Below are 13,733 nucleotides of genomic sequence, written 5' to 3' on the forward strand. Positions count from 1 at the left end.
GATCAAGCAGTATTTACTGATAGTAGCACTCATTTACAGAAGAGGAGAGAAGTAAGTGCACTCTAATTACAGACTTATCTTCCTATAACAGTGGGTCATATTAACAAATTATACAACAGGAATAAGTTTAATTCAGAAGGAAGAAACATTAAAAATGATGCCCACAAGATTTGGTACTTTGTCTGCTCTTGTTCTTGACCTACATACAAGATTTGCTTAAGACATTAGGGGACTCTTCAGAAACTGAAGTTTGTTAATGACACATGCATACTAGCAAAAGACCTAAATTCATCCATACCAGACTGTATAGCAAACATCTTACCCCAGAAACTAACAAAAATTCATATTATGTAATTCCAAAATAAATAGAAATGACTTACAAGTATGAGAAGAAGAGATCAATGGCCACATACTAGGTAAAGCTCAATGTGTGAAATTCCTAGGCATCAAGATGGATAATAAATCATCTTGCCTGTTTTGTGCTTACAAAGCTCCCTCATTCTGTTACTAGCAAACTTTCACTCAGGAATGTTCTATGGCATAATCTTCTGGTGCAATGCAGGTAAGAGCAAAAAGATATCTGTTCTACAGAAGCATACAGTAAGAACATTGTGTAAAGTTGAAGGCTAATCATGGACTGGGACTTCTTGCATTTACATGCCAAGACATTTACTCCCTAATGTTATTTATAGTTTTGATTTGATTTTTATTGATCCCAGAAATCCTATTGTGCGTTCCAACACTTGAATGTGGGACAAGTCACAATTACAATATAATAAACTAGAATGAGATTTTCACTCTGCAGCGGAGTGTGCGCTGATATGAAACTTCCTGGCAGATTAAAACTGTGTGCCCGACCGAGACTCGAACTCGGGACCTTTGCCTTTCGCGGGCAAGTGCTCTACCAACTGAGCTACCGAAGCACGACTCACGCCCGGTACTCACAGCTTTACTTCTGCCAGTACCTCGTCTCCTACCTTCCCAACTTTACAGAAGCTCTCCTGCGAACCTTGCAGAACTAGCACTCCTGAAAGAAAGGATATTGCGGAGACATGGCTTAGCCACAGCCTGGGGGATGTTTCCAGAATGAGATTTTCACTCTGCAGCGGAGTGTGCGCTGATATGAAACTTCCTGGCAGATTAAAACTGTGTGCCCGACCGAGACTCCAACTCGGGACCTTTGCGTTTCGCGGGCAAGTGCTCTACCAACTGAGCTACCGAAGCACGACTCACGCCCGGTACTCACAGCTTTACTTCTGCCAGTACCTCGTCTCCTACCTTCCCAACTTTACAGAAGCTCTCCTGCGAACCTTGCAGAACTAGCACTTCTTTCAGGAGTGCTAGTTCTGCAAGGTTCGCAGGAGAGCTTCTGTAAAGTTGGGAAGGTAGGAGACGAGGTACTGGCAGAAATAAAGCTGTGAGTACCGGGCGTGAGTCGTGCTTCGGTAGCTCAGTTGGTAGAGCACTTGCCCGCGAAAGGCAAAGGTCCCGAGTTCGAGTCTCGGTCGGGCACACAGTTTTAATCTGCCAGGAAGTTTCATATCAGCGCACACTCCACTGCAGAGTGAAAATCTCATTCTGGAAAGATCCCCCAGGCTGTGGCTAAGCCATGTCTCCGCAATATTCTTTCTTTCAGGAGTGCTAGTTCTGCAAGGTTCGCAGGAGAGCTTCTGTAAAGTTGGGAAGGTAGGAGACGAGGTACTGGCAGAAGTAAAGCTGTGAGTACCGGGTGTGAGTCGTGCTTCGGTAGCTCAGTTGGTAGAGCACTTGCCCGCGAAAGGCAAAGGTCCCGAGTTCGAGTCTCGGTCAGGCACACAGTTTTAATCTGCCAGGAAGTTTCAATATAATAAACTTATTATAAGAACAAAATCCTTTAGAATGAAATAAATCAGCAAAAAATGAATGGCATTTAACAAAACAATTAATTTGGTTATTTTAGACTCTTAATAAGGAAAATAATAGTAACATCTGTAGAGTGAACTAACAGGCTATAAACTTATGGTGAAAAAAAAAATTCTGGTTGCTTATTTTAGAATGGCCATGATTAATTTTTCTACTGCATACAAGAAGTTCTTCTGAGGTTATGCTTTTACTTTTGCTGTGAATTTGTCTCTATTTGAAGAATTTCCATGTGTCTTATAATGTTGTGTCCTTTACGTAGTTGTTGACAAATCACGACACATCACTAGAATGATTGGTCTGATGGTGGTGGATGTCTGTACCAGGCAGGGAACTGAAAAAGCAGTATATTTGAACTAAATAATGTAAATTCTGTTCATATGTATTGTTTATATTTAACAAATCTTGTCTTTGCAACATATGGGTCTCATTAATAATCCCAATTCCAAAGAAAGCAGGTGCTGACAGGTGTGAAAATTACCAAACTATCAGTTTAATAAGCTATGGCTGCAAAATACCAACATGAATCCTTTACAAAAGAATGGAAAAACTGGCAGAAGCTGACCTTGGGAATGACCAGTTTCGATTCTGGAGAAATGTAAGAACATGCAAGGCAATACTGACCCTACAACTTGTCACAGAAGACAGGTTAAGAAAAGGCAAACCTATGTTTACAGCATTTGTAGACTTAAAGAAAGCTTTCGACAATGTTGACTGAAAGACTCTCTTTCAAACTCTAAAGGTGACAGGGGTAAAATAAAGGGAGCAAAGGGCTATTTGCAATTTCTACAGGAACCATATGGTAGTTACAAGGGTCAAACACACAAACCAAATGGCAGTTACAAGAGTTGAGGGACACGAAAGGGAAGCAGTGGTTGAGAATGGAGTGAAACAGGATTGTAGCCAATCCCAAGTGTTATTCAATCTGTATATTGAGCAAGCAGTAAAGGAATCAAAAGAAAAATTTGGAGTAGGAATTAAAGTCTACGGAGAAGAAATAAAATTTTTAGAGTTTGCCAATTATATTGTAATTCTGTCAGACTCAACAAAGGACTTGAAAGAGTGGTTGAACGGAATGGACAGTCTCTTGAAAGGAGGATATAAGATGAAATCAACAGAAGCAAAACAATGATAATGGAATGTAGTTGAATTAAATCAGGCAATGCTGAGGGAATCAGATTAGGAAATGAAACACTTAAAGCAGTAAATGAATTTTGCTATTTGGGAAGCAAAATAACTGATGATAGTTGAAGTAGGGAGGATATAAAATGTAGACTAGCTATGGCAAGAAAAGCATTTCTGAAGAAGAGAAGATTGTTAACATCAAATATGGATTTAGGTGTCAGGAGGATCTTTCTGAAAGTATTTGTATGGAGTGTAGTCATGTATGGAAGTGAAACATGGACAATAAACAGTTTAGGCAAGAAGAGAATAGAAGCTTTTGAAATGTGGTGCTACAGAAGAATGCTGAAGATTAGGTGGGCAGATCACATAACTAACGAGGAGGAACAGAATAGAATTGGGGAGAAGAGAAATTTGTAGTACTATGTGACTAAACGAAGGCATTGGTTGCTAGGACACATTCTGAGGCATCAAGGGATCACCAATTTAGTACTGGAGGGAAGCGTAGGGAGGTAAAAATCATAGAGGGAGACCAAGAGATGAATACAGTAAGCAGATTCAGAGGGACATAGGTTGCAGTAGGTACTCAGACATGAAGAGACTTGTACAGGATAGAGTAGCATGGAGAGCTGCATCAAACCAATCTTTGGACTGAAGACCACAACAAGAACAACAACAACAACAGGTCACTGATAATGTCCTTTATCAAGAACCAGAAAGTTCTCCTTCATAATAGGATTTATGGCACCTAGTGTGTGAATGAATGAAAAAGAGCAAAAGCAGGAAAACTAGTGAGACGTTTTGGTGAGACTAGCAGCATATCTGTATAAACGGAAAACGTAATTTTTGTCAAAGGGTCAACCTTTTACTTTTACAAAGCTGGTTTTACATGAATGACTTTCCAGTCAACATCAATTACTTGTGAGTGTGCATCATGTGATTGTGTGTAAATCAACCACTAACTACATCAATAGGTTAGAAGGAAGGTCAGCATTGACCATAATTTTGATGGTTTATTGACAGAAAAATCGATTTTCAATCACATAGTATCAGTAACCAAAGCTAGCTTTGTTTACTGGTAATAACTTGACACCAGTGCTTATGAGTTTAATTTGTACACTACAGCACTGAAGATGATCACTATGTGATTGAAAATTGATTAAGCTGTCAATAAATCATCAAAATTATGGCCCACGCTGATGTTCCTTCTAATTTCACATATATGGTCACTGTGCACACAGTACTCTATGGAGTCACCAATCAATACATCAAGAGGTGCTCATTGATGTCAAAGATAAACTCACTGTTTAGAATGTGCAGTTCTGAAAGGTTGAGTAAGCTGCAGACTTTGCAAGCTCAGAAACATGGATTAGTGGAGCCATCTGCTAATGTCGGAAAACTTAACCCATTTTCATAGGGCTCACTCCTTTTATAGAAATGGATTTTGTGCCTTTTTGTCTTCTCAGTCATTATTTTGTTGTTTGCTTTTGCTTTCATGGCACACTGAAAAGATTACTAAAGGGCCTGATATTTTTGCTACTAGAGTCCTCTCACAAAAGAGGAAATATCTGAAAGTGAAAAGGTATTTAATATACCTGGATAAAGAAAAACCCTACACTATACATCAGTATAAACAGGAATGGATAAATATTTTTAAAGCAAGTTGTTTCAACAGTGAAAAAGCAGAGCTATTTAATGAGAAAAACAATTTAGAATGTTATTTGCCATTTATATAAAAGATACAAAAGATAAAGTAAAAAGACACTATTTACCACCTTCAAAATATTGTTGATGTGCTTGTAAGTATATATTTTCTCCAGCAAGGAAATTATGTTTTCAAATGAGACTTTTTCTATTTTTTCAGTTTTGAGAGTGTGGAGAATTGATGATACAATCTTTGTCAAGAACATTCACGATGAATTTTGCTTTGACCATTAATAAATTCTGTTATGATTACTTGTTACTACATTTTGATGATTTTTTTTTTTTTTTCAAGAATGGGGTGGGCTCACTGAAATCTTGATTGTGGTGACTGATCTGCAACATAGCCTGAGGTATAGATTAAGATGAAAGGTGATAACTTGGTTGTGAGTAGATGAAGTCAATTATTGCAAATGCCAAATAAAGATTGTGATAACAGATGTATGTGCAGTATAGTCTAATATTTACATCAACGCCATATTTAGATGTATTTTTGTCATTTTAATATACTTTTTACCGTAAAATTTAAAACTGAAAAGGTAAATTCAGAAAATGTACACTCCTGGAAATTGAAATAAGAACACCGTGAATTCATTGTCCCAGGAAGGGGAAACTTTATTGACACATTCCTGGGGTCAGATACATCACATGATCACACTGACAGAACCACAGGCACATAGACACAGGCAACAGAGCATGCACAATGTCGGCACTAGTACAGTGTATATCCACCTTTCGCAGCAATGCAGGCTGCTATTCTCCCATGGAGACGATCGTAGAGATGCTGGATGTAGTCCTGTGGAACGGCTTGCCATGCCATTTCCACCTGGCGCCTCAGTTGGACCGGCGTTCGTGCTGGACGTGCAGACCGCGTGAGACGACGCTTCATACAGTCCAAAACATGCTCAATGGGGGACAGATCCGGAGATCTTGCTGGCCAGGGTAGTTGACTTACACTGTCTAGAGCACGTTTGGTGGCACGGGATACATGCGGACGTGCATTGTCCTGTTGGAACAGCAAGTTCCCTTGCCGGTCTAGGAATGGTAGAACGATGGTTCGATGACGGTTTGGATGTACCGTGCACTATTCAGTGTCCCCTCGATGATCACCAGTGGTGTACGGCCAGTGTAGGAGATCGCTCCCCACACCATGATGCCGGGTGTTGGCCCTGTGTGCCTCGGTCGTATGCAGTCCTGATTGTGGCGCTCACCTGCACGGCGCCAAACACGCATACGACCATCATTGGCACCAAGGCAGAAGCGACTCTCATCGCTGAAGACGACACGTCTCCATTCGTCCCTCCATTCACGCCTGTCGCGACACCACTGGAGGCGGGCTGCACGATGTTGGGGCGTGAGCGGAAGACGGCCTAACGGTGGTCGGGACCGTAGCCCAGCTTCATGGAGACGGTTGCGAATGGTCCTAGCCGATACCCCAGGAGCAACAGTGTCCCTAATTTGCTGGGAAGTGGCGGTGCGGTCCCCTACGGCACTGCGTAGGATCCTACGGTCTTGGCGTGCATCTGTGCGTCGCTGCGGTCCGGTCCCAGGTCGACGGGCACGTGCACCATCCGCCGACCACTGGCGACAACATCGATGTACTGTGGAGACCTCACGCCCCACGTGTTGAGCAATTCGGCGGTACGTCCACCCGGCCTCCCGCATGCCCACTATACGCCCTCGCTTAAAGTCCGTCAACTGCACATACGGTTCACGTCCACGCTGTCGCGGCATGCTACCAGTGTTAAAGACTGCGATGGAGCTCCGTATGCCACGGCAAACTGGCTGACACTGACGGCGGCGGTGCACAAATGCTGCGCAGCTAGCGCCATTCGACGGCCAACACCGCGGTTCCTGGTGTGTCCGCTGTGCCGTGCGTGTGATCATTGCTTGTACAGCCCTCTCGCAGTGTCCGGAGCAAGTATGGTGGGTCTGACACACCGGTGTCAATGTGTTCTTTTTTCCATTTCCAGGAGTGTATATTAGATAATGGGCAAGTATTCAATTAGTACTTTCATGCATATTATACACATATATCATACATAGTGAAGTGCCACAGAATAGTTGACTTTACGTGGTTGAGTAAAACTTTTGACACCTTCCCCTGGTAACAAGAGGTGAGCACAGCAGGTCAGTACACACCAGCCGAATGTAATGTCAACAAGGAAGGACTGCTGATGTTAATGTAATATGGCCACAAGAGAGAGTTAATTACCACACACTAAGACGTGGGTGTCCAGAGTGCCAATGGAGTAGAATGACATCAAAGAGAGAGGATGATGCTGTACCTGTGCTGACCATGCAGAAAGGAATAAGAAGGCATAACTCAGATGCAAGAATAACTATTCAGTATACCAACTCTGCAAAATACATCCGCCACTACTCTTGAAAGGTGAAGCTGAGATACATCTCAGCTGCAACTATATCAACCAGAGAAGCTCATCGAACAAGAAAGTCAGGCTAGGTGGTGTCATGGGTACCCCACAGTGGCAAAGCACACTGGCCAGCCCTGTATACATATTACTACAGTTCCAGTGAAAGTATGCTAGTCCGCAGCCACCTAACGTGGAGGAGGGACTTACGATGGTCTATCCTCTGCTCATCAAGACCATCTTCAATCTCTGATAGAACCGAAGGAAATTGCTACTGAAAGCCACAGTGCTGCCATTCAAGTCAAGACTGATGGGGAGGTATGGGTGACATCAGCAAACAGGCCTTCTGGTGGCCTAACCTGTGGGTCCAGGAAGCAGTCAACAATAGTCATCATATGGGGTGTGCCATGGCTTCCACCTGCCTTCTGTTGCTTAGGGTGTACTTTGATGCTGTGGGCATTTATACTGTCAGAGGCTGCAGTGTGATGCAGCTCTACTTTGCACAATCCATACAGTGTCAGTGCGTGTGCTTCCTGGCATGTCATCTATGATGCCAATGAGAGCACTTTGGTTACCCACATCCCTGAGCTGTTAGCTCCTGAGAAAGTGCACAGAACACTGACCAAGTTGTGGCTACTGACCCACTGGATGCTGAGTCCATGCCTCCACCATTGCAGCAACTTAGATGGTGCAGCACAAGCAACCATCAGTGCTTTGCGGCATGGCCACTTCTGCTTGCCATTGCTACTGGCAGCCATGAATGAAAACAACGTGTATTTTTCAACAATAAATGTTTATTTGTTAGTGATGTTTCATTGGTGCTTTTGGGGTGCCCAGCTGGCACCAACCCAGTCCAAATTTCACCACTGCAACCCACAACAGTAGAGGTGACAACTCCAGCCTCAATAATTGCTATGAGAATTTCCAAGGAGGGTACACTGCATCTGTTACCAAAGGATGTTCTCTCATAACCTCACTTCACTGTACAGATGCAAACTGTACAGCAGACAGCTCTCACAATACACATTTTTGGTACCAGCATGTAAACGAAAATGATCACTTGTGGCAAGCAAGATACAGTACAGAAAAAAGATAACTGGGGGTGTTGCAGCAGACGCAGTTGCTGCAAACAGTCAAGTGAGACAAGAATGTTGCTCATATTATAAGGGCTTTACACACACTGAGTGCAGTTGTCATTATTAAAAACCTAAGTTTAGCAAAGTTCACTTGAGATTTATAAGAACTGCTCTTTAAGTATTGTATTAGGAGCCAACTGTTTAGTCAAATATGGTCAATAATTAATCTTTAGCAAAAATATAGATACATAAGGACAGCAATACATTCATAATCTCTGAAGCATAAATTTGGACACACCACCAGATTTTTGGATGTTCAGCTTTGAGGGATGAAGTAGTGAAGGCAGCAGAGGATCAAGTAGGTAAAAAGATGAGGGCTAGTGGAAATCCTTGGGTAACAGAAGAAATATTGAATTTAATTGATGAAAGGAGAAAATATAAAAATGCAGTAAGTGAAACAGGCAAAAAGGAATACAAACATCTCAAAAATGAGATCGACAGGAAGTGCAAAATGGCTAAGCAGGGATGGCTAGAGGACAAATGTAAGGATGTAGAGGCCCATCTCACTAGGGGTAAGATATATACCGCCTACAGGAAAATTAAAGAGACCTTTGGAGATAAGAGAACGACTTGTATGAATATCAAGAGCTCAGATGGAAACCCAGTTCTAAGCAAAGAAGGGAAAGCAGAAAGGTGGAAGGAGTATATAGAGGGTCTATACAAGGGCGATGCACTTGAGGACAATATTATGGAAATGGAAGAGGATGTAGATGAAGATGAAATGGGAGATATGATACTGCGTGAAGAGTTTGACAGAGCACTGAAAGACCTGAGGCGAAACAAGGCCCCCGGAGTAGACAATATTCCATTGGAACTACTGACGGCCTTGGGAGAGCCAGTCCTGACAAAACTCTACCATCTGGTGAGCAAGATGTATGAGACAGGCGAAATACCCTCAGACTTCAAGAAGAATATAATAATTCCAATCCCAAAGAAAGCAGGTGTTGACAGATGTGAAAATTACCGAACTATCAGCTTAATAAGTCACAGCTGCAAATTACTAACACGAATTCTTTACAGACGAATGGAAAAACTAGTAGAAGCCAACCTCGGGGAAGATCAGTTTGGATTCCGTAGAAACACTGGAACACGTGAGGCAATACTGACCTTATGACTTATCTTAGAAGAAAGATTAAGGAAAGGCAAACCTACGTTTCTAGCATTTGTAGACTTAGAGAAAGCTTTTGACAATGTTGACTGGAATACTCTCTTTCAAATTCTAAAGGTGGCAGGGATAAAATACAGGGAGCAAAAGGCTATTTACAATTTGTACAGAAACCAGATGGCAGTTATAAGAGTCGAGGGACATGAAAGGGAAGCAGTGGTTGGGAAGGGAGTAAGACAGGGTTGTAGCCTCTCCCCGATGTTGTTCAATCTGTATATTGAGCAAGCAGTAAAGGAAACAAAAGAAAAATTCGGAGTAGGTATTAAAATTCATGGAGAAGAAATAAAAACTTTGAGGTTCGCCGATGACATTGTAATTCTGTCAGAGACAGCAAATGACTTGGAAGAGCAGTTGAATGGAATGGACAGTGTCTTGAAAGGAGGATATAAGATGAACATCAACAAAAGCAAAACAAGGATAATGGAATGTAGTCTAATTAAGTCGAGTGATGCTGAGGGAATTAGATTAGGAAATGAGGCACTTAAAGTAGTAAAGGAGTTTTGCTATTTGGGGAGCAAAATAACTGATGATGGTCGAAGTAGAGAGGATATAAAATGTAGGCTGGCAATGGCAAGGAAAGCGTTTCTGAAGAAGAGAAATTTGTTAACATCCAGTATAGATTTAAGTGTCAGGAAGTCATATCTGAAAGTATTCGTATGGAGTGTAGCCATGTATGGAAGTGAAACATGGACGATAAATAGTTTGGACAAGAAGAGAATAGAAGCTTTCGAAATGTGGTGCTACAGAAGAATGCTGAAGATTAGATGGGTAGATTACATAACTAATGAGGAAGTATTGAATAGGATTGGGGAGAAGAGAAGTTTGTGGCACAACTTGACCAGAAGAAGGGATCGGTTGGTAGGACATGTTCTGAGGCATCAAGGGATCACCAATTTAGTATTGGAGGGCAGCATGGAGGGTAAAAATCGTAGAGGGAGACCAAGAGATGAATACACTAAGCATATTCAGAAGGATGTAGGTTGCAGTAGGTACTGGGAGATGAAAAAGCTTGCACAGGATAGAGTAGCATGGAGAGCTGCATCAAACCAGTCTCAGGACTGAAGACCACAACAACAACAACAACATGAACTTAGTATCTACTTCTATTTGGGATTCCAAAAGTATGACTTAAGATCAATTGAGAAACATGTCTAATATCCTTACTTAATAATAGGTACAATAGTTTATGTTTAATAATATATTTTACATATGAATATTTCAGTTTCCATGTAATGAGCAAGGAAAAAATCTTATAATTGATATGCTATCAAATTTGGTCTTTCTGGTTTAAAACCTCATGAATAAATATGACCAATGCATACTAGCAACACATTTTTCATAAGTCAAAATATAAAGTTTTGAACTTATCTTACACTATATTGCATTTATTACTGAATAAAATTGTCTTTCCTTCTTTTCTTTCAGTAATGTTTACTTAGATATCTATATGCAATGGTTCAATACAGAACATTCATTACCTTAACTAAAGCATCAGAAAGATCTGAACAGAATCCAGCAGCTTTGTGAAGGGATACATTAACATTATGTGGCAAAGCTACAACAGCAGATCGTGTGTAGTTGAAAAGATGGACTATCCTGCGGGCTGATTCACGAGTAAGCATGACCATTAGTTGTTCAAGTGTTGTTGGCGGGGCCTGGTTTTCTGGTTCATCTTGACTCAGATGGGCCCACAGATCCTTGCTTAGTTCAAAAACAGCTTTTGGGTCTTTGACAAGCTGAAAATAAACAAGAAATTTATGATGAATGAAATGATCAGTAGGCCTGTCATGTACACACTAAACTTATTTAATGATAAATAGACAGGATAGGGCTGGGTAAATTGTTTTTACAGCTGATTGAAAATTGTTTACTGTAAACAGACTACAGTGATGATTATTAATTTGACTGGATCACTTATATTCAAGTAACATTTCATACCACAACTAAGAGCAATATAGAATCTTCATCGGAGATATTAAGCAAGGTGATGCAGTGGTAAGACACTGAACAAACATTTGGGTGGACAGTGGTTCACATCCACAACCAGTCATCCAGTTTTAAATTTTCCAAGGTTCCCTTAAACTGCTTTAGGCAAATACTGTGATAGTTCATTTGAAATGGTTGCAATTAATTTTTCCCCTGTTCTTCCCAATCTGAGCATGTCTATTATGACCTTACTCTCAATGGGACATTAAACAGTAATGTTCTCTTCTTCATTTTCATCAGGAACCAATTTTTGGATTCAATGAGCAGTACAGAATCTTCATCAGAGATACTGAGAAGGGTGATAGAGAAGTAAGACACTGGACACACATCTGGGTGGACAATGCTTCAAGTCTAGAACCAGGCATTCAGATTTAGATTTTCATTGTTCCCTTGTAAATGTTTTGGACAAATACTGGGGCAGTTTATTTGAAAAAGTTATGACTGATTCCCCCCCCCCCCCCCCCTCCCCCATTCTTCCCCAATCTGAGTCTTGCATTTTCTTTATTATGACCTTACTCTCAACAGGAAATTGGACACTAATATTCTTTTCTTTCTTTTTGTTGGACCCAATTTTTTGATTGAAATATGGAAATAGTAAGGGCTCAAAGTTGGAAAGTATGATAATTATCCATTATATTTCCCAATAATAACTCAAACTGGAATGAATGAATCACATTCATCTTTGTGCCCTGAAATGAGGAATATTTATACAAAGGGGGTGAGAGACGAGAATAGGGAGGAGGTAACAGCACAGAGGGGATGAAAACTGTTGGGTGGATGACACAGGGCGAGTAGGTTACTGTAGGTTAAGGACAAGATTATTTTGGGAGTACACATCTGGGTGGACAGTGGTTCATGTCTACAACCAGCCATTCAGATTTAGATTTTCCATGATTTTCTTAAACTGCTTTAGACAAATACAGGGACAGTTTATTTGAAAAAGTTGTGGCTGATTTTTCCCCCATTCCTCTTCAATCTGAGCCTTGCACTCTGTCTATTATGATCTTACTCTCAACAGAACATTAAACACTAATGTTCTTTTCTTCCTTTTCACCAGGACCTGATTTTTGGATTGAAGGATGAAATAGTAAGGGCTCATAATATTGGAAAGTATTATAATTACCCATTATATTTCCTAATAACAACTCAAACTGAAACAGATGAACCACATTCTTCTTCGTGCCCTGAAATGAGGAATATTTTCCTGCCCTAGGTAGCATCCTACCACCCACACCACCAAAACATATCCTAATCTGTTCTACTGCCACACATTACTAATCCCTTGCCATACAGATTGTACATGTGTGAAAGTTCCAGGAACAAGTCCTGTCTCATGCTGTACATAGACCAGTGCAGTCATAGAAAGAGACCACTCTAAAAGCAGTTCTGCTGTAACTTCTGCACAGCCATTCTTATAGGCACAATCATCAGCTACCAGTCTATTCAGATGAATGTCAACCACCAATCTATGGCCAAAACTAAGGTTGACTATGCAGTGGCTGAGTACTGCAATGTGCACAACTTGATTTACTTCATTGACTGCAACCTATGCACATCAAGGGGAAAGATGGGTGGCTGCATTGTCAGAGGGCAGCACACAAAGAGGGTAGCAGACAAGAAAAGGGAGGAGATAATAGCACAGAGGGACAGAAACAGTCAGGTGGCTAGCATGGGGACAGCGGGTTACCTTATGTTAAGGTCAGGATAACGTCAGTTGTGGAGGATGTGTTGTGAGGATAACTCTCATCTGTGCAGTTCAGAAAAGCTGGTGGTGGGAGGTGAGTATCCAGATGGCAGGCATAGTGAGAATCTATTGAAATCAAGCCTGTTATATTCAGCTGCATGTTGTGCCACAGGATAGTCTATGTTGCTCTTGGCCACAGTTTGGCAGTGGCCATTCATTCTGGTGGACACTTGCTTGGTAGGCATACCAAAATAAAATGCTGTGCACTGATTGGAGCAGAGGTGGTATAATACATAGCTGCTTTCACAGGTGGCCCGTCCTCTGATGGGGCAGATTAAGTCTGTGATATGACTGGAGTAGGAAGTGCTAAGATTGGTCAGGTCTTGCGCCTTCATCTTCGAAGGGATATGATCCCTGTGGCTAGGGGTTGGGATTGAGAATGGAGTTGTTGGGCGGGTGGACTTTTCCTCCACAGTGATATGATCCCTGTGATAAGGGGTTGGGATTGGGAGTGGCATAGGGATCGACTAAGATGTTGTGGAGGTCAGGTGGGTGACTTAACACTGCTTTAGGAGGTGTGGGAGAGATATTAGGTAGGGAAAGGAGTCCTTGGTCATTGTCAGTGCAGATACACCAACCCCCAGGTGGCCCTGCTGTACAGAAGGGAA

At 41.5% G+C, this 13,733-nt stretch overlaps 1 protein-coding gene across 3 annotated transcripts in view; it reads right to left on the reverse strand.

Annotated features, from left to right (window-relative positions):
* Positions 1-13,733, reverse strand: part of LOC124615279 (lipid storage droplets surface-binding protein 1) — a 205,490-nt gene that overhangs the window by 48,904 nt on the left and 142,853 nt on the right. For all 3 annotated transcript variants that reach the window (XM_047143058.1, XM_047143048.1, XM_047143038.1), the window contains exon 6: positions 10,874-11,131. In XM_047143058.1, coding sequence (XP_046999014.1) covers positions 10,874-11,131 — 258 coding nt within the window. The remainder of the gene's footprint in view (positions 1-10,873; positions 11,132-13,733) is intronic.

The sequence above is a fragment of the Schistocerca americana genome, chromosome 1 (genome assembly GCF_021461395.2).
Source record: "Schistocerca americana isolate TAMUIC-IGC-003095 chromosome 1, iqSchAmer2.1, whole genome shotgun sequence".
Classification (NCBI taxonomy): domain Eukaryota; kingdom Metazoa; phylum Arthropoda; class Insecta; order Orthoptera; family Acrididae; genus Schistocerca; species Schistocerca americana.